This window comes from Melanostigma gelatinosum (genome assembly GCF_949748355.1).
Source record: "Melanostigma gelatinosum genome assembly, chromosome: 16".
NCBI lineage: Eukaryota > Metazoa > Chordata > Actinopteri > Perciformes > Zoarcidae > Melanostigma > Melanostigma gelatinosum.
This window is the reverse complement of record NC_136649.1, coordinates 13,139,247-13,157,464: the sequence shown is the minus strand read 5'-3', so window position 1 is coordinate 13,157,464 and position 18,218 is coordinate 13,139,247. Positions and strand designations below refer to the sequence as shown.

Genomic DNA, 18,218 nt, shown 5'->3' with positions numbered 1-18,218 from the left:
AGCACAGGCAAAGTAGAGCAGCATTAAAATAGACACGACTCTTTAAAACTCTTTTGCAGGCAAAAGAAACAAAATAGTTGAAGGGGTCAAGGATGGCAAATAAAAGTAGACCAATCAGAATGTCCACCTGTAGAAAACCTCCTCATTTTACGTCCTTCATTAGAGATATTGACATAGATTGTGCTTGACTACGTGGTACAGTAATGACATGGAAAAATACAAACACACGCTCAAACACACAGATGCACTCATCCTCTGTGTATCCTCTGTGTCCTGCATCTGGAAGTTGCTCCATGAAAAGTGGCTTCTTCCTGCTCTCGCTGGAAACATTTTCCAACCAGTGGAAGGCTTCTTCTGGGAGCTGGCCCACATCCAGGAACACTCAGGCTTCACAGCTGTCTTACAGCATTTAAATGCAGCATATGGTACCCAAGTACCATTGTTTCACTGCTAAAGACCCTGTTTTTTCATCTAGGAAGAAAAGCCATTTAATGTCAGTTTCACTTGGAGAGAAAAAAAAGAAGTTTTGAAAATGAAAACTAGGCGGCAGAAAGAGTGATGCGTTTGTTTCGTAGGTTATTTTCTCAGACCATCACTAATTTTGGCAGTGATGACATTTTGATTCTCAGCCTGTGAGTTTGTGAAACAACACCATCTGTGTGCTTTCGTCTAATTAGGGTAATAGCCACAAATATTGCTGCAACAGTTACTCATGACAAGCTGTTACATGCCAATGTGTGAAGACTTTTCTAGGTTTGATAGGCACACGTTAGCAATCACACTGATGTTACTGAACAGCAAGCCTGCATTTTAATAACAATCAGGAGACCTCCTATTTATCTCATTTGGCATTGTTCCCATGATAAAAAAAAAACATCAGAAATGTTGTATTCATTTGAATTGCATCTTTTTAACATTATCTGTGTATTTTAAATTTTCTTTATTTTTAGTATGCTGTTTTTATTTAAGGTTGCATATTGTGAAATGGGAAATAAGACTGTAGATATTATCATGTTTTCAGACAATAAGACCTTTGTGCTGCATGTGATGAGAGCACGACTGCAATTACTGAGCTTCACCTGCTGTGCAACGCGCTTCACATTACCTCAAAAACAATATCACATTCATCATCACAGCCTGACAAAACATTTCATTTTAGGACACACTATACATCACATTATCTTCTCAATCTACTTACTTCATTTTCCTTGGTGCCATTTGAACCCAAAATCTGACATTAACAAATGGAAGTTAATTTGCCTCCCTCAGAACACGTTATAATCAGTCTAAAGGTTAATGTTTCTGCTAATTTATAAATGCAGGATTGCTGTCAGCATGAGGGGGAAATGGTTTTGAAAGGCCTGACATTGTAAATTAAGCCTGTCAGATCGTCTCTCTGTACCGGCGGATCAGAAGATGCCGCAGTCTATGATGTCAGACAGGCAGGCAAACAGCCCTGGGGGACAGACCTTGCTCCCTTACTTCCAAACACCGGAACGTCTGGAATTATCTGGCTTTGGAAAGGTAGCTGGGCGCACAGGCAGGAAGGCGGGCGGTCTCACCTTTAGGGCCTGCACTTGATGGTCAAAACTGTGTGTGATGTTGATGGCTGATGAGGTTTTAGCTAATTTACGGAGACTCACAGGGGCAGATTACTGGAATGAAGATGTCATGCTTTACCATTGCATTGCATTGTGGGAGCATGGCAGCCAGATTGTAAGACCATGTGTCTGTGATTAAATTTGCACTGTAAAGCTTTTTTTCCTCTTGTCCTTTTTACCATTCCAAGAAAGAATGGAAAAAAAGCTCAATCTATTGGCATTCTTGATGGAAAGATGAGTTAAAGTTAGCAATGAATGGCATGTGTGGGGGAATATGGGTTTAATAAATACTATTTCTGTGTCATTCAGACATGGTCAGTAATTCAGGATTCGGGTTGCATCAGCTAGTGGTAAATCAGTTTGAAGTTTGTGAGTTTGTGCATAGGTAACAATCAACTGCTTGCTCAAACTAGTCCTAAAAACCACGCCCACCTGAGGGAAGAGCAATCATAGCTGTTGCTAGTTTAACACGTTTTCAGCATGTCAAAGGATTATTTAGCTCCCTATGTCCAACGATATGTCTACCAGGGGTGCGGTTAATAACAAAAATGATGATAGTAAAAGTTAATGTTAAGCTTAACTGTTGTAGTTAGCTGAGGCACTTCCAAACATAATACCGTATAAGTTATTGATTTTTCCACATTCCACGAACACGAATTGGATATTGTCAAAATGCTTTAGATTTAGACAAAATGCTTGCTGCACATACTGAGTATAGGGATCCCACATTTTTCAAATTCCTCCCACTGATGTCTTCATAAAGGCTCAGTTTTTTGGTTCGGCAGCCTATAAAAACAAAGTGCTGGGTTCTTTCCCCTGTTGGTAGCGAATCCAACGCAACAGCAGCTTGTAAGCATTTTACTGTTGTTTGCTAGCAGACAAAAGTAACAAGAAGGCACCTTCACACAATACAAAGTCAATGGAGAGCTGTGAATTGTTTTTACCTCTGGCGAGGGTGGGACTTAATTGTGCTTTATCTCTACGCTATTACTCAGTTTAACCTGTAGATGTTGCGCTTGCATTGGCTTGGCATTTTTATCAAGTCTGAGGTCAGTTATGTTCCCCATTTATTCATATTTCATTTTTTTTTTTACTTTACTTTACTAAAAACCTTTAAATCTAAATCATTCATATATTAGCAACCTAACGCTAGTTTCTCAGTTAGCTCTGGTTGCTATGCATCACATCCACCTGGCAGTTTTATAATAAACATGTACAACTCATTTTAATCTAGTGATGAGCAAATCTACATTTTTGTAAATGCTTGAGTTAGTTAGCTACCTTTGAACTTACACAGAACTGGGGCAACCAGAACCCTGATGAATCTTTCTTCTCGTGCCCCCAAGTTTGTCCTTGCTCCTGTTTGTATTCACATAAATGTTGAATTGCTAAATTTGACTGTATGGAAGAAAAAAAAACTCAGCAATGCCAAGTTCACATCAACTATCTTTCCTCAGGGATTGCTCCATTCATGCTAAGTATTAAAGAGCCTTGGTAGGATGGAAAGAATTACAGCCCCATAGTAGAGCCTATACGCCAATCAGACATTGGGGGGTTGTTAGAAGGGTACGGGGAAACAGCCAAGCTCTGACAATCACCAATCTAGTACTGCTGGTTAGATGATGAGGCCAAGAAGTATGATAAAGATGATGTCAAACCTGTGGTAGACACACACAAACACATCAAGAAGTTGATCCAAATTTCTTCCTCAGTGAGAGGAAATGGCAACTCGACAGATTAGACATCTTCTACTGTAATCTGTATAAAGCTTTGAAATATATGTCGGCTGCAGGCCCAATTTTTTTTCTTTCTCTCTCTCTGCCATCTCATCACAACCACACACACACACACACATGCACACGCAAGTAAAAATGACCAGAGGACTTAGAATAGCTGCAGATAGAGAGAGGCCTGGATATAACTGGACTCTTGTCCGTCAAGCATCTGTAGCAGTTGTGTGCTTGTGTGTGTGTGGCTCCTGTGGAAAAAAATGGTCGCCCTCTCCTCTACATTGGCGGTCATTACTGCAGCCTGTCAGGACCCAGTCTAATGGTGTCTCACCTGACAGCCTCACAACCTTGCACCAAACAAGCAGCATACTGTAGGAACAGGAGGCGGAGGGGGAGGGGGGAGGGGGGGAGGGGGGGGGGAGTAGGGGAGAATACCAGGATCCTTCTGGAAAATAACAAACTTGATGAAAATTCAATCAATAGAAAACCCATAGTGTTTTCCAATGAAGTGACAAAGTATCAAATCTATTGTCAAGATGCTTAAAGAGCGACATGTCTTCAGTAGCTTGTAGGTCAGTGCGATTGCTGTGTTGTACTGTGAAGACCGTTGTTGCACATGCAGCAAGTATGTCTTAAGGAATAGCCATTATGGTCAGCAGGTCATTTGGCCGTCTGCTTTTTGGAGCAATTTGCATTATTCTTCAGGTTCTGCAGGTAGCATTGAACCCTTGGATTCCCTCAAGGCTAAAAAGTAGTAGCAGAAGGTTCTTTTGATGAGGGACAAATAAGAATATTGCTGCGCTGTGTGAATAGGGTGCAATTCCTTGGGGGTTTCCATTGTCCCTGCACCGTAGTGTATCTGTCCAGTCTACCTTCCCCACTCCTCTGCTACTGTTCAGAGACAGATGAGGAGTATGTGCATGTGTGTTGAAATGTTTTGCCTCATCATCCAGTTTTCTGGTTTCAGTCGAGAAAAAGGAGCTGTAGGAAAATATAAAATTTGTTTTGTCAGCAGAACCATACATACAGCTCATATTCATTACAAAACAACTTTTTATTTAAGCAAGGTATGCTGTGTATGTTGGCAGCAGGGATATATCTTATTTAGCCTTTTCCACGGAGCCTGTACATGTCTGGTTATGTCTTTGAGTTGACATTCCACATTGTTTATGTAACTGGGCTGTGATGACCCCATGCTGGGGCTCCAATGCCCCGCCAGAAGGGCCGGAGGTCCTTCACCAGGGTGACTTATAGCTGCTCTTATAAGAGACACATTCATACACACAGACACTCTCATGCACTCTTATGCAAGACACACAGGAACACTAATTCACACAAGTGCATTGGGCTCATGTATGCAGACACAAGCGTGAATGTTTTCACACTGTCAAGGTATTTGTTGGTTTTTTAACAGACTGGTTGGATGTTGTCCACTGAAGAAGTCTCCATTTTTGTCATTAGCTTGCACCTTTTTTTTAGTTATGGAAACATACTTAGATTTCAAAATGTAATCATCAGAATCTGAAACAACAGGAGGTACGTACAATGGCAAGGTACTAATGGCACACTCTCATAATAAATCACTCTCCACACAAGCACACACACGCGTGGACACACCTGGCCACCCCTCTACTCACTCTATTCTTGCTGCTCCATAGCCCCACCCAGTGTAGAACAAGAAGTGCATGACGGTGCTCTCTTGGACATGAGGATTTAATAGGTGACCCTGGGCTGCATGCTGGGTCCCCCGCTGCCTGGGCTCATCCAGCCGTAAAATGAGGCACAGGCAGGACCCGGCTGGTAATGAGAACTGGCATTCTGCTCAGGATAACCTCGGGAAAATCGCTTCTATAAATACCTTCTATAAATAAAAGTATACCTTGGCCCAAGACTGCGTAAGGGGCTTTCACTGAAAAGGTCATCTATTGCCCTGACTCTGCCACGATTCACCATGTTCTTGTTTTCCTCGCCCCCATAACTCTCTGTCTGTGTCCTGTGCCTCTCCCTCTTTTTTTCTTTCTTCTTATTTTATAAGGTCTTTGTGTTTTAACTGCAGAGAATATGGTACGTTATCATTCATGTCATGTGACCCTTGTAGGGCTCATTCATCCTTCTCATGGGTATCCTCTCTTCTAACGATTCTGTGTATCCTTGCCCTTGGTCAGGTGTCAGGACATACATCCTGGAGTCGGAGAAAAGGAGATAGACACAGATTCGGCATGTAAAGGAAAAAGTTAAAGTTGAAAAGTAAGGAATAAACTCTGCTAAAACATGTTGGAGGAAGAACAGGTTTTGGGGTTAAATACACCACTTACGGCTCGTGTGTGTCTAGACACCATGGCCACATCTCATTCTCCAGTGCTGCGTGTGATCACTCACAATTAACTGTAGCCACCATCTTCTCTCTTACCCACATAAGACTTTAAACTCGTGTCACCTTCCATGTACAGAAGACAGAGTTGTGCATATGATCTGAGACCATCCTCCCAAGAAAGATACCGGATCAAGTTTCAACAACATTACGCATGTTCGTGATTTGTACCTGTGCTGAGGTGTTCCTTTACTGGTTGAACATATTTTCCTAATTCTTAAGATCAATAAATCATTTAAGGGCCCTTTGAACTACCTGGAAAAAGCATTCCCAGAAAACTAAATAAATCAGCGTAGATGACAAACAATGGATGACAATATGCAATATTCTATTTTAGTATAGGTGAGACTGAAAATGACACTGTCGCCTGACACTTTCCGTGACTGTTGCATAAATCCATTAAATGATCTGGCATATCAAATAAAAGTCCCTTTCTTCAATCCTCATCCCCTTCCTTTCTCTGTGACAGCTTTCATGACACAAAAGGAGCCAAGGACTCTCCAGGCCAGGTCACTTCTTAAACTTCGCTTAACCCCCATTTTACTGCCTGTGGACAGTTTAAAACTGATTAGCCTCGACCCTACTAGGACTGGCTGACCTCCCAATGCGTCCAATACCACTTATTGATCAATATTCATATTGATCCGGGCCCCTCCCCCCCCCCCTTGCCGGATCAAGGGCGAATATTTCTATTGATTTGACCAGATTAGAGAAGACAAAAGGTTGCCAAATCAGTTTAGATGCAACCTGCCAATGGAATATGACAGCGGGGTGCATGGGGATATCCAGCCAGGTTTAGATTGGATAAGTGTTAACTGTGGAATTGATATAGCTGCAGGACTCTATCGATCGGTAGCTATTCAAGTAACACAGTATGTTAATGCAGTCATGCTTGCCCTTTTACTACATCAGGTTATAGCAATCGATTTACCTGACTAAACCCGGCGTTGGATCAAATACAGATGGAGTCACTCATAAGTTATAGCTTGGATTTGATGATCGTGAAAAAGGAGGTAACCAGTGCATTGACCATCCATACACAGTTCATGGGTTGCTTTTCACACATTGCTTCAAATTTTAGTAATAACAAATAGTCCTAATTTAATTAGACATTAAATATTATGAAATAATTTCAGAGTTAGTTTCACGAGCTAGTTTTGTATTTTTTTTGCGAGCATTAATATCACTTTTATGTTTTCTCTTCTCAAGAAACCCGAAACCTAAATTTCATGGTGCAGAAATTAAGTGAGTTGTCGAGAAATCTGGCATTGGCAGCCACAATTTCTTTGATAATGTGTAAAAAGTTACATCTAATTGGAATTAAAATGACAAATTTTACAATGATGTTGCCTGTTGTCCTGTCCTCTGACTGCTGGTTGGATTAAGACTTCACTGATACTAGTTGCTCTTTACCACAGGCAGGCGGCAGAGAATACAAGCTCTTACACCGCTGCAGACAACACATTCACATGGCATTGACATTCTGTGCGTGTGTGTGCTGCATGCACACCATATTCTTTATTAAGCCATGGGAAAGCATGCTTCCATCACGATTAAATATTGATGTCCTTAGTTGGATAAAATGAGTGAATAAGTCATGAAACAACTGACAACGCAATACTCAAAGAAATAGCGAGCATGCAGACATTTGCAATGTGTGATGTGTGTGTGACGCTACCGTAGAGTGTGAGAGTGTGAAAAAGAGAGAAGCATTGCATGGTAAAATAAGTGGTGGTCCTTCCAAATGAAAAATGGAATTGCAAAGCGGTACACCAGAAGATGTGACCATGTCACTTTGAGGTTCATTGACACTGAATAGACCCCACTTTGTTCCTTGAAAGTGTGCTATATGCTAATGGCATAGCTCGTTTTGCTAGACTAGAGATATGGTTCCTCCATACTTTTGCCTTCGCTAACCATGTGTATGAATTGGCAGCTTCCCGTTGGACAACTAATCTCTAGCGGACCTTTTCTTTTTGAGAGCTAAACGATTATTTTAAAGATCGAGTTTCACTGGCTGACAGTGGCCCTATAACAGCTGAAGAAATAGCTACTTCTCTTCTGTTGTCCCCGGTGGTCTCATTTTGCGGACATCCCTTTTTTTGGGTCAGTGAGTTAATCCCTTAAATATGTCCTGCCAGAACCTTGCCATTTATCTGGGTGGGTATTCCGTGTCAAGCTCAGCATGGCTAATTCTCTCTGGGACTCCCCTCTGCTGTGGAAGACAGACCTGACTGGCAAACTCACACATTATCACCACAGTCATCTGGTACGCCTCTTATCTTCTACTCCCCTCATTCTTCTACTGGAGAGATCTGTAATGTGCCAAAAAACCAGGGGGTTTGGGAGAAATGACAATGAAGACTTCATGTAGGATTACAAATATAACTCCACAAATATAGCTGTAATGTAATTTGGGGAAACCATTACACAAACCTTATTGGTGCCTTAGGTCAGACATTTGATCTTCTAGGTTTACATGGTATCAGCACTGAAAACGCTCCAGTCAGTTGGATTAATCGTACAGTATGCCATAATGTTTTGGTAACCTCTCACTTGCCCACTACCACTTCCAATTTCACCTTTTTTCAACTCTCTTTGACATCCAAAAGAGAACTTACCGTCAAGCTGAAAATCATTGACGTTGTTCATACAAAGCCTAAACGCACTTAAAGAATATACTCCCCCCCCCCCCCCCAACGCAATGTGTATTCTTTTCCCATCAGGCCTTTCAGGACGCTGAATTCATAGGCCTGTCAAGTGCCGTGTAAAGGTTGAATGTGGTCATTTATATGAAGCCGACTGGAGCACAAAAAAAAGCAAGAGAAGCCATTTTGGTGCTGTCAGAGGGTTTTGTGGCTCTAAAAGGCTGTGGTGATGTGCTCTGACACTCGGGGTCTTGTATGGTGCTTTTAAGAGCTCTGCATGGGCACTCTCTGCATCACACACTGCCAAGCAAGACAAAAACATACCTGTCACTGGCAAACACTACTGCTGCACTTAAAGAGATTCCAAGCTGATTTCATGCCAGCGGAGGTCTTGAGGTGACTTTTTGTTCTGTTGTTGCTGCTGGACGTTGAAGCCACACTCGTAGTTCTTCAGGTGCGGAGAAGTTTGTTTTTATAGTTCCACTGGAAGAAGAGTTGAAGTTGTCCCAGGGTTGAGAAGTCTAGATAAATCTTTAAATTTGTCAAATGTAATAAAAAAAATACATATATGTTATTTATTTTTTCTTTCTTTTCTCTTTCTCTATCTCTCTATTGTTTTCGTTATCTCCCGTCAACGAATGACAGCGCCTCTGGTGTGACTTTAAGGAATGAGAATGAACAATTGTGTTAACTAAACAGTGAGTAGCATACACATACAGTCATCTAATTAGATATTATTTATTTTTGCCATCATAATTTTGTGCTCAACATTATTGCTGCTTTAGTCTGAATACTGATTGATCAACGTTAAAAAATAAGTAACGCTGACCTCTTATTGCATTAATGCCCCTGAAAAATAAGTGCTGTAGTTAGTTGGCACAATATCACGTTTTTAGTGAAGTTCACTTGTTGGTCAAATGAACTGTCCTTCATTTAAATCGTTTGCCTTACAGGAAGGTCACAGTGTGCAAAAACAAACAAGAGAAAGGACAAAGGAAAGACAATCCTCCATTATACCCCCCTTCCTTCCTTCCCTCCCTTGCTTTCTCTTTCTCATCATCCCCTGCCACCTTTATTTGCTGCCCTATTAACAACTGTTACTGCAGCTTTAATTACGCCCCTGTGATCTCCAAGAGTGGCGGGCACGTGTCATCAACTTCCCAGGGGACCCTGGGTAATTACCAGCATCCATCCGAGGGCCGCTGCTCCTGTTCCTCGGTCGCCGTGGCGATAATCACACTGCCGCGGCTAACATCTGTTCCTTGGGCGAGAAGTCCAAGTGGCCTAAGCCCGTCACACCATGCCTCCCTGTGTCAGGCTTGACCTCTGACCCCACCCATGGCTCCAAGGGGCTAATTTGTTTACTCTCAAAGACAGGAAGGGACAAACCAAAATCCCAACAGCATGCAAAACCTTTGTGTTTTGAACACGGACAGACATGCTGAAATGATATATGTGCTGTATGTCTGATCATTGTTCTCATTTCTTTGCCTGTTCCTACACCTATATGCTCTTTGTTTGGAGTTAATTGTCGGTATTATGCGGTGTTGCTCGTCATTTTAGTCTTTAACTACTCAGCTTCAGATTTTTTCAAATGTCAGCTTCCAAACACCCACACCTTAATTTATAAACACTAAGTAAAACAAATACATGATCACCATTTCTGCTATCAGTTACAGAGGTTTGGTTCGTAAGTGTAAGAAATTTGAGTAAAAAACTGTAGTTAGTAGATATAATAAAAGTGTTTAATAATTCATAATTAATAATTCATAGTTAGTCATAATCATAAGGGTTTTGAGAATGCATAATTAAGATAAACATAAGCATAAACATACATGCAGAAGCATGAAACTTCTGCCAAGTGCAGAAGTGTAGCTTTTATTTTGAAGGAGTATTATAGATGGGATTAAGCAATAACTGACAATCATTGAATGGATTAGCTGCTCAGGAGAGACAGATGTGAAGACAGGCGTCTGCAGAGCTGAGGGTGGGTAGCCAATAGAAATTGAGATAGACGGAAGGGAGGAGTCGTGAATTAATATGTGGGAGGGGTAATTCAAAGTCTTTTTTTCCTGGCTCACTCTCATCTGGAGGCTCCCGGAGGACAGACGTGTTACACCGGAGGAGCCGAGCGAGGTTTTTTGCAAATGGGGTTTTATTGTTTTAATATGTCATAGGAGTGTACACTCCAATGTATAACTGTAAATGTACTTACATCAGTGGAATTAAATTCCTTATAATTGTAAACCAGTTTGGGTAGCGTTATTATCGCAGCGTGTGTGTCGACGGCACAAAGCCGGCCACATGGCAGTCACATGTGCTCTGGCCTTCTCTCTTGTTGTGAGGTAAAATTCTTCCATAACAAATTTGGCGACCCAGATGGGACAGTCTTGCCGGCCTCGCTGTGTGTGCTGACGGCGGCGGTAGTCAAGCAGACAATCCTGGGCCCACAATATCGGTCGGCAGAGCCGTTTCATGAAATCTGTGAGTTAGCTACTAGATCTTAGGGGAATCTCTGCTTGGCTAAGCGCTGCTAACGGCTAGCGCTGCGTTGCCGGTGGGTACGTTCCACGAGGGAGGCCATGTCCACTGAGGTAAGTACGATTTGCAGTCTGAAGAGAGGGGACTAGTTCAGTGAATACTGAGATTCAGAGCGTTTGGTAAACTGCGAGGACTGGGAGCGCTGAATCGATAAGCGTTGATGGGCGGCAGCCCTGATAGGCCGAACTGCGTGTTCTTTGGGAGTGGCGGACCAACACTGCTCGGTATAGGTAAGAGCCCGATGTCCGCGGATTACCTCGCCGGCCTTACCTAGAGTTTGAGTTTTGGATGGTGTGGTTCAAAATGGAATAAATACACTGACAAGAAGGAGCTGGTGAGCCAGGACAGCTTCGGTAGCTTTGGAAGCAACCAGGCACTGCTGCCGGGAATCGAGTCTGCAAAAGGTAAGATTGCCGCGGGGTGCTGGGAGGCTTTTGAATGCAAGATATTAAAGGACGTTCGGGTGGGTAAAAGATAAATAAGTCCGGTAACAATTGTGTCTTGTCATGTGCGTGGTTGCCGTGTTGGCGATACGATTGTGAGAACACACTGGGTGAAGGGTTATATACGACGATCGTAGGGTCTGGTTAAACCAGAGGGTTTAAGGAAAAAACCGGACGATAAGTCCGATAATACGTGTGACTAGTCTGTGTTTTAGCAGCGTGGAAATACGTTTAAAATGATGACTAAATAAGTCCAATAATACGTGTGACTAGTCTGTGTTTTAGCAGCGTGGAAATACGTTTAAAATGATTGATATTGCATGACCGCGCTGTGAGGAGCTAACGCTAGCTACGTGTAGCTCCGGCGTTGCGGGACCCTGTATGTAAAATAAGTGCTTATAAAATAAAATAACGGCTGGATTGAGAGAGGAGACAGAAGGCGTATGAGTGGAATTAAAGTGTGGGATTTTGGTGATACTTGTGTGTGCGTACGCTTTATCAGAAGCTCCGTTTTTTCGTTAGCATTGCGGATAGCATATCTGTAAAAAAGCCGGTTTCATGACAACTTCCGGTTTGGCGCAGAACAACTTCCGGTTCGGCGCAGACGGCAAGGCAAGTTTATTTATATAGCACATTTCAAAGTGCTTCACATAAAACCATTAAAAGCATCAGAACATAAGGCAAAAGAAAAGGAGATTTAAAAACAATTAAACAGAAGAAGGACTAACTGCAGGTAACCGTAAAGAAGTGTTTAGAATCTGAATTTTCAGAGATTCATTGTCTAAGAGCTGTGAGCTCATATCCTGACCTTAGTTTTAATTAAGCATTATAACTTTAGTCGTTGACTTTGGTTTTAGTTCAGCATTTTAACAAAGATTAATGGTTTCAGTTGTGTTTCTTCAATTCTTGAACTTAATTGTGACTCAGTATTGTGCAGACCAGAGTGTAAGTGCAGTTCAACAGTTTGACTTACATTGGTATTTCTGATTGAATATCTTTGAACACAGTTATTGATTTTTAAAGTTGAATTTAATATTTAATTGATTAATTATTCATTGTTTTTTAATTTCATTTTACTTCCAATTTTAAACCTTTCAAATTCTGATTTGGAACTGGATTGTGATTGTGATTCTGATTTAGATGTTGAGTTTGATTTCGGAATTCTAGCTTCAATTTTGGATTCGAGATTCCTTCACATATCCAGTATTGACTAATTTTGGTACATTTACTAATTTACACAGTTCCTAAGAATCAATTTTGACACAGACGGCGCAACATATTTGAGAGATCGTTGACCTCTCTTACACTACAGACGTATGCTAACATTTACTGCTGAACTTTTGGCAGTTCTGTGTTCGTTTTAGTCAAGGTGCGTGGCTGAGTGGGTCCAGATCTGGGAAGTGGAGCAGCGGATCCCAGTTTTGGAGTCAGCGGCCACACGCCATACAGCACAGAGGTTCCGGGCACCTGTGTACAGAATAAAGGGGGGACATGGACGTGGAGACTCCAGGGGGCTGCCAGGACGAAGCAGGTCAAATGGGGTGCAGAGGAAAAAAGATAAAACGGGAGTGGAAGATGGGGAGTGGTGAGTATAAGACAGACGGTTATGTGTTCCCAAAACCCAGAAACAGACAGAGAGCAGCCACAAGTGATGATGACACCCTTGACGACACTGATGAGGACAGAAGAGAAGAGGTAAGTGGAGCAGCCGGAGGTTGTCCACTTCCCAGACGGTTCAACAGGAAAAGGAAGGCACCAGAACGCTGTCGAGAACGTCTTTATCCTGTAAAAGGTGAGATGCCACCATTAGCCCAGACCCAACAGTACCCCTTGCTGGTGAAATACAACGGACAAGCGGAGTATGTGCCATGGGGACATCGAGACATGGACACACTGGAGAAGGCACTGCCACCGCTGGGAGGAGGAGCCAGCCCTTGGATCCGTCTCTTTGAAAAACTCACGGCAGCGGATAAATTGGCACTGGGAGACATACGGGCCATGATTATCCGCACAGAGGGGACAATTAAGTTAAATGCCCTAGAAGCAGGAACGGGAACGGCCCGCAGAGTGGACCAGACCCCATTCGACAACTTCCGAGGAATCTACTGGGAAACTATGAGAAGCATCTGGCCCACGAAGCCAAACATGACTTCCCTCAGTGGATTGAAGCTAAAACCAGAAGAAGAGCTGCATCGGTATCTAAAAAGAGCTGAAGAAGAGTGGCATGAGGCCACAGGGGGGAGACATGACGGCAATGAAGCCACCACTGTAGTATGGCGACACACTGTGCAGAAGGGCCTGCCCCTACCAGTACAGACAGCGCTGGGAGGAGTGGTAGGCTTGAGCAACATGGAAGATGCCATGTGGAGGGAACACCTAACTCACTACAACCAGAGACATCTAACTGAGGAGACAAGAGGACAGGAAGATCTGGAGAGAATGACGCGGCGGCTGCTGAAACTTCAAATAGCGGCGGCCGACAGAGAAATAACTAGAAAACATCTGGCCAAGAAACAGATGGCCGTAGCCAAGGCTCAGGCCCCACAACAGCCCCAATATCCAGCTGCACCCCCGACCTCATACCAACCAAATCCAGCAGTACCAGCCCACACAGTGGTGTACTACCAACCTCCACCACATTACAGAGGCAGAGGACGTGCACGCGCATCTAACAGAGGGAGAGGTAACTACAGAGGAGGTTATGAAAGACCTGTAGGTAGAGGGAAGTGCTACGTATGTGGGAGAGAGGGTCATTGGGTGAGGGATTGTCCACATAAAAGGAGAGGAAGACAGATCAGTGCAGCACCACAACATGCTCCGTTCCCACCACAACATCAGCAGCACCTACGACCAGGTCCAGCTGGACCTCCTCCCATGAGACATCAACAGATGCCCATGCTGTCACCAGGACCATGGGGAGGTTCAGGGTATAGCCAAGATACATAGATGGTTGCCATGTGATCCCTTACAGCAGAGATATCGAGGTGAAGGGGGATATGGTAAGGTGTCAAACATTTATGGTAAGGTGTCAAACATTTTTTGTAGATCCACATTTAGAATCGTTTTCAGTAAAGGTGCTACTCACAAATTTTGAGATTTAATAACGTCATGATAAACCACAACTAGACTTGCTAACTCTAGAAATTGAGAAATATACGGGAGCTCTAACTAACATGAGCCGAGTGTTGTTTCCTCAGGTGACAAACGCAGAAGCAGCAGCTGACGAAAGGAAGCAGGCTGATGTGTCACCAGGCAGTCTGGTGTGGATAAGAGTCCATGAGCGCAGGTGGAGTGAACCAAGGTGGACCGGTCCATGGGAGGTAGTATTGGCAACCTCACTCACTGTGCAGCAGCGAAGGTAACGAGTGTGACACTCGCAGAGACAGGAGTGAACATCAGACAGGAAAATTTGAAGTTAAAGACACCTCAAAAGAGGGTTTAGACAGTACTGACAATGACGTTTCCCCCACAGTTTAAGCGAGGCCTTCCATTGGGAGACTCTAGCTTCAGTAGGTTATGGAAGTCTGTAGTTGCTTTCTTCCTGATTTCAGTAGCTTCCCTCTTAGTATGTGGAATTAACCACAGACAGGAACCAGATCACATGCATGACTACATCAGGATTCGACATTTAGCCTCAGTAGCTAATCAAACCGATCTTAGACCACGTAGAGAGGCTTCTCTGACGACACTCACCTACGAAAATGTAACTCTCACTCTTATGTTCAAAGAAGGTACAACATCAACGGTCCAGTTCGACTTCTGTGAAGTCGTTTCCGGTCCCAGGTATGAACACATCTACGGGTGGATGACCAAAACCGTGTGCATCATAACTGACGAGTGTGGGCCTGCCACACATAAGTATGGGAAGCTGTTATCATATTATGCCTGTGATGTGTACAAAGGGGGTGGGTAGATGTAATCCTTAAGACTTACCTAAATTGACTGACTGAGGACTTTACGTAATACAGGGAAAGGCTACTGATAGTCCTGCCCCACAAGGGCTCATTAGGATTATTGTTAAGCCTGTAAAAAGACCAGGTTCGACATACGACTGACGCAGAGAATGAGGTAAGGGGTGGAAACTGGAATGGCAGATGGGAATTTATGGTGGGTACAATATACGGCTTCAAGCCAGTAGTACAGATTGTATTGTGTGTTTAGGATCTAGACCCCTAGCAACACCAGTTCCTTCAAGATTCAGACTCCTAAGTCCTGAATTAGTTGTATTTTAACTCTGTTTACTGATGACACTTTGCCCCTCCAACACACTTGTCAGAGGCTGCACTGGCATTACCCACCTGTAGAATATAATACCCCACCTCTGTTCAAAGTTACAGAGGGTCCATTTGATTGTATAGTCTCAGATACCGCTAAGGGCCCAATGTAGGTAGTATTATTGCAAATTAAAGCAAATTGTAGCAACAGTCACCTATATCTTGCCTGTCACTGATGCAACTTATGGAGAACTCATCTCTCCACGCCCACATGCTAACAGAAGATCCAAAAGAGATGCCGGCGGCCCGAAGGGGGCCTTTGATGACCAAGTGTACATAAGATGTCATAAGACTGCCAAGGGGGGTGTCTAATGATTTTCAAGCCAGAAATCAAATAGCAGCAGATTTAGAATCTGTTTTCTCTCAGAGGGTGATGATTAATAAAAATGTCGATTGGATCAACTACATTTACTATAACCAACAGCGTTTAGTAAACTTCACCAGTGACGCCATATCAGGACTGCATGCACAGCCGGCGAAGACTAGTTTAATGACCTTGCAGAACAGAATGGCATTAGAGATGATTTAGCAGAGAAAAGTGGCGTGTGCCAGATGTTTGGGTCTGCGTGCTGCACTTTCATTCCAAATAACACAGCTCCTGATGGATCGGTGACCAGGGCTCTGGAGGGACTGACAGCACTCAGCCAAGAGCTAGCAGACAACTCTGGTGTCACGAATCCGTTCACCGACTGGTTGGGAAGTATGCTTAGCCAGTGAAAACATACATTTTTGGCAATCGTAATTATTCTGTGTGCTGTCATCATAGACCGCCTAGTTGTCTGTGGATGGGGGTTCCCGTGCATCCGTGGACCTCTACAGGGGTTTATTGTTTCACCGATGAGCCAGACACCAGTCCAGGCAACCAGTTATGTGACGAGGATGAGGACGAATTGGAGCTTCTGATGGCCACAGTCTAGATGAGGCCACCAGAGGGACTTCACGAGCGGTTCCTGACCATCCAGATGGACTTCTAAAACATCCAGTGAGATGTTGGAAGTTTGGAAAATAGACGGATTGTTTTGGATGAGTATTTGGAGATTAAATTTTTTGTTTAATTGGGTTATAAAGGGATTTTAGGGTGTAAAGATTAAGAAATGTAATTTTGTCACGTGTAAAAGAACAGTCAAGGCTTCTCAGTATGTGTTCTCTAGCCTACAGGGTGTATCCTGATCCTGCCAGCCCCAAGACGTGGAAGGCAGTGACTCTCAACGCACTCTATCTTGAAACGAACTGAACAGAAATACTTGAAATGATATCTGTGTGCATGAATTCTTTGCCTCTGTTTAGATAGATAGGGAGCCTTTCCCTGGATTGAGTAGGGGGGAGGTCTCCAGGGACATTTGAATAACTAACTACATTTGAGTAGCTAACTCACAGTGAACTGTGAGTTAGGGGGGAATTGTAAGAAATTTGAGTAAAAAACTGTAGTTAGTAGATATAATAAAAGTGTTTAATAATTCATAATTAATAATTCATAGTTAGTCATAATCATAAGGGTTTTGAGAATGCATAATTAAGATAAACATAAGCATAAACATACATGCAGAAGCATGAAACTTCTGCCAAGTGCAGAAGTGTAGCTTTTATTTTGAAGGAGTATTATAGATGGGATTAAGCAATAACTGACAATCATTGAATGGATTAGCTGCTCAGGAGAGACAGATGTGAAGACAGGCGTCTGCAGAGCTGAGGGTGGGTAGCCAATAGAAATTGAGATAGACGGAAGGGAGGAGTCGTGAATTAATATGTGGGAGGGGTAATTCAAAGTCTTTTTTTCCTGGCTCACTCTCATCTGGAGGCTCCCGGAGGACAGACGTGTTACACCGGAGGAGCCGAGCGAGGTTTTTTGCAAATGGGGTTTTATTGTTTTAATATGTCATAGGAGTGTACACTCCAATGTATAACTGTAAATGTACTTACATCAGTGGAATTAAATTCCTTATAATTGTAAACCAGTTTGGGTAGCGTTATTATCGCAGCGTGTGTGTCGACGGCACAAAGCCGGCCACATGGCAGTCACATGTGCTCTGGCCTTCTCTCTTGTTGTGAGGTAAAATTCTTCCATAACATAAGCATTCACAAAACTTTGCAATATGTATTTAAATATAAATACATGGAAGCCAAATCATTGCTCGTTTTATATCAGATTTTTTTGATTTCTTTTGCAGCATGACGCCATTACAAACTGCACTGTAAAGTCGATAAAATCAGGCCCTGCTAACAAAACAAAGAATTTAAGTGCATATTATGATCCTCAGATTGAATGATGTCATGCATTTCATAATGTCATAGCCATTAACTGTTGTAAATTTTCAAAGAGTTCAGAGCTGTCGATCTTAAAAATCTCCATCCTGAGCTCTTATGGCCTTTTCTCCGGTTTGAGGCAGGCTGCATCAGTACAGTCAATAAGATAAATACATCTGCTGTATTCTCAGTCAGTAAAAGCACAGTTTGAAGTACAGTAGGTACTAAATAAATCAGAAATTTGACATGTTTGTTGATTGTCTCATTGAGGCCATTGTTTGAGCCCCACAGATTCTGTATAGAGGCCAGACTTATAGGGAATGTGTCTGATGGGAGTATATGTTCGAACCAGAACTGAGATTTTAC

At 42.9% G+C, this 18,218-nt stretch overlaps 1 protein-coding gene across 1 annotated transcript; it reads left to right on the top strand.

Moving 5' to 3' along the window:
- Positions 1 to 10,949: 10,949 nt before the first annotated feature.
- On the top strand, positions 10,950 to 17,621 carry LOC306790495 (uncharacterized protein). The gene is made up of 2 exons (XM_079286818.1): positions 10,950 to 11,295; positions 12,682 to 17,621. Exon 2 carries the CDS (start codon positions 12,826 to 12,828, stop codon positions 14,278 to 14,280), a length of 1,455 nt encoding a protein of 484 aa, XP_079142944.1. The 5' UTR covers positions 10,950 to 11,295; positions 12,682 to 12,825; the 3' UTR covers positions 14,281 to 17,621.
- The last annotated feature ends 597 nt before the right edge of the window (positions 17,622 to 18,218 follow it).

Coding starts and splice junctions, on each gene's coding strand:
- LOC306790495 (XM_079286818.1), top strand. CDS start 12,826: ATGGACGTGGAGACTCCAGGGGGCTGCCAGGACGAAGCAGGTCAAATG.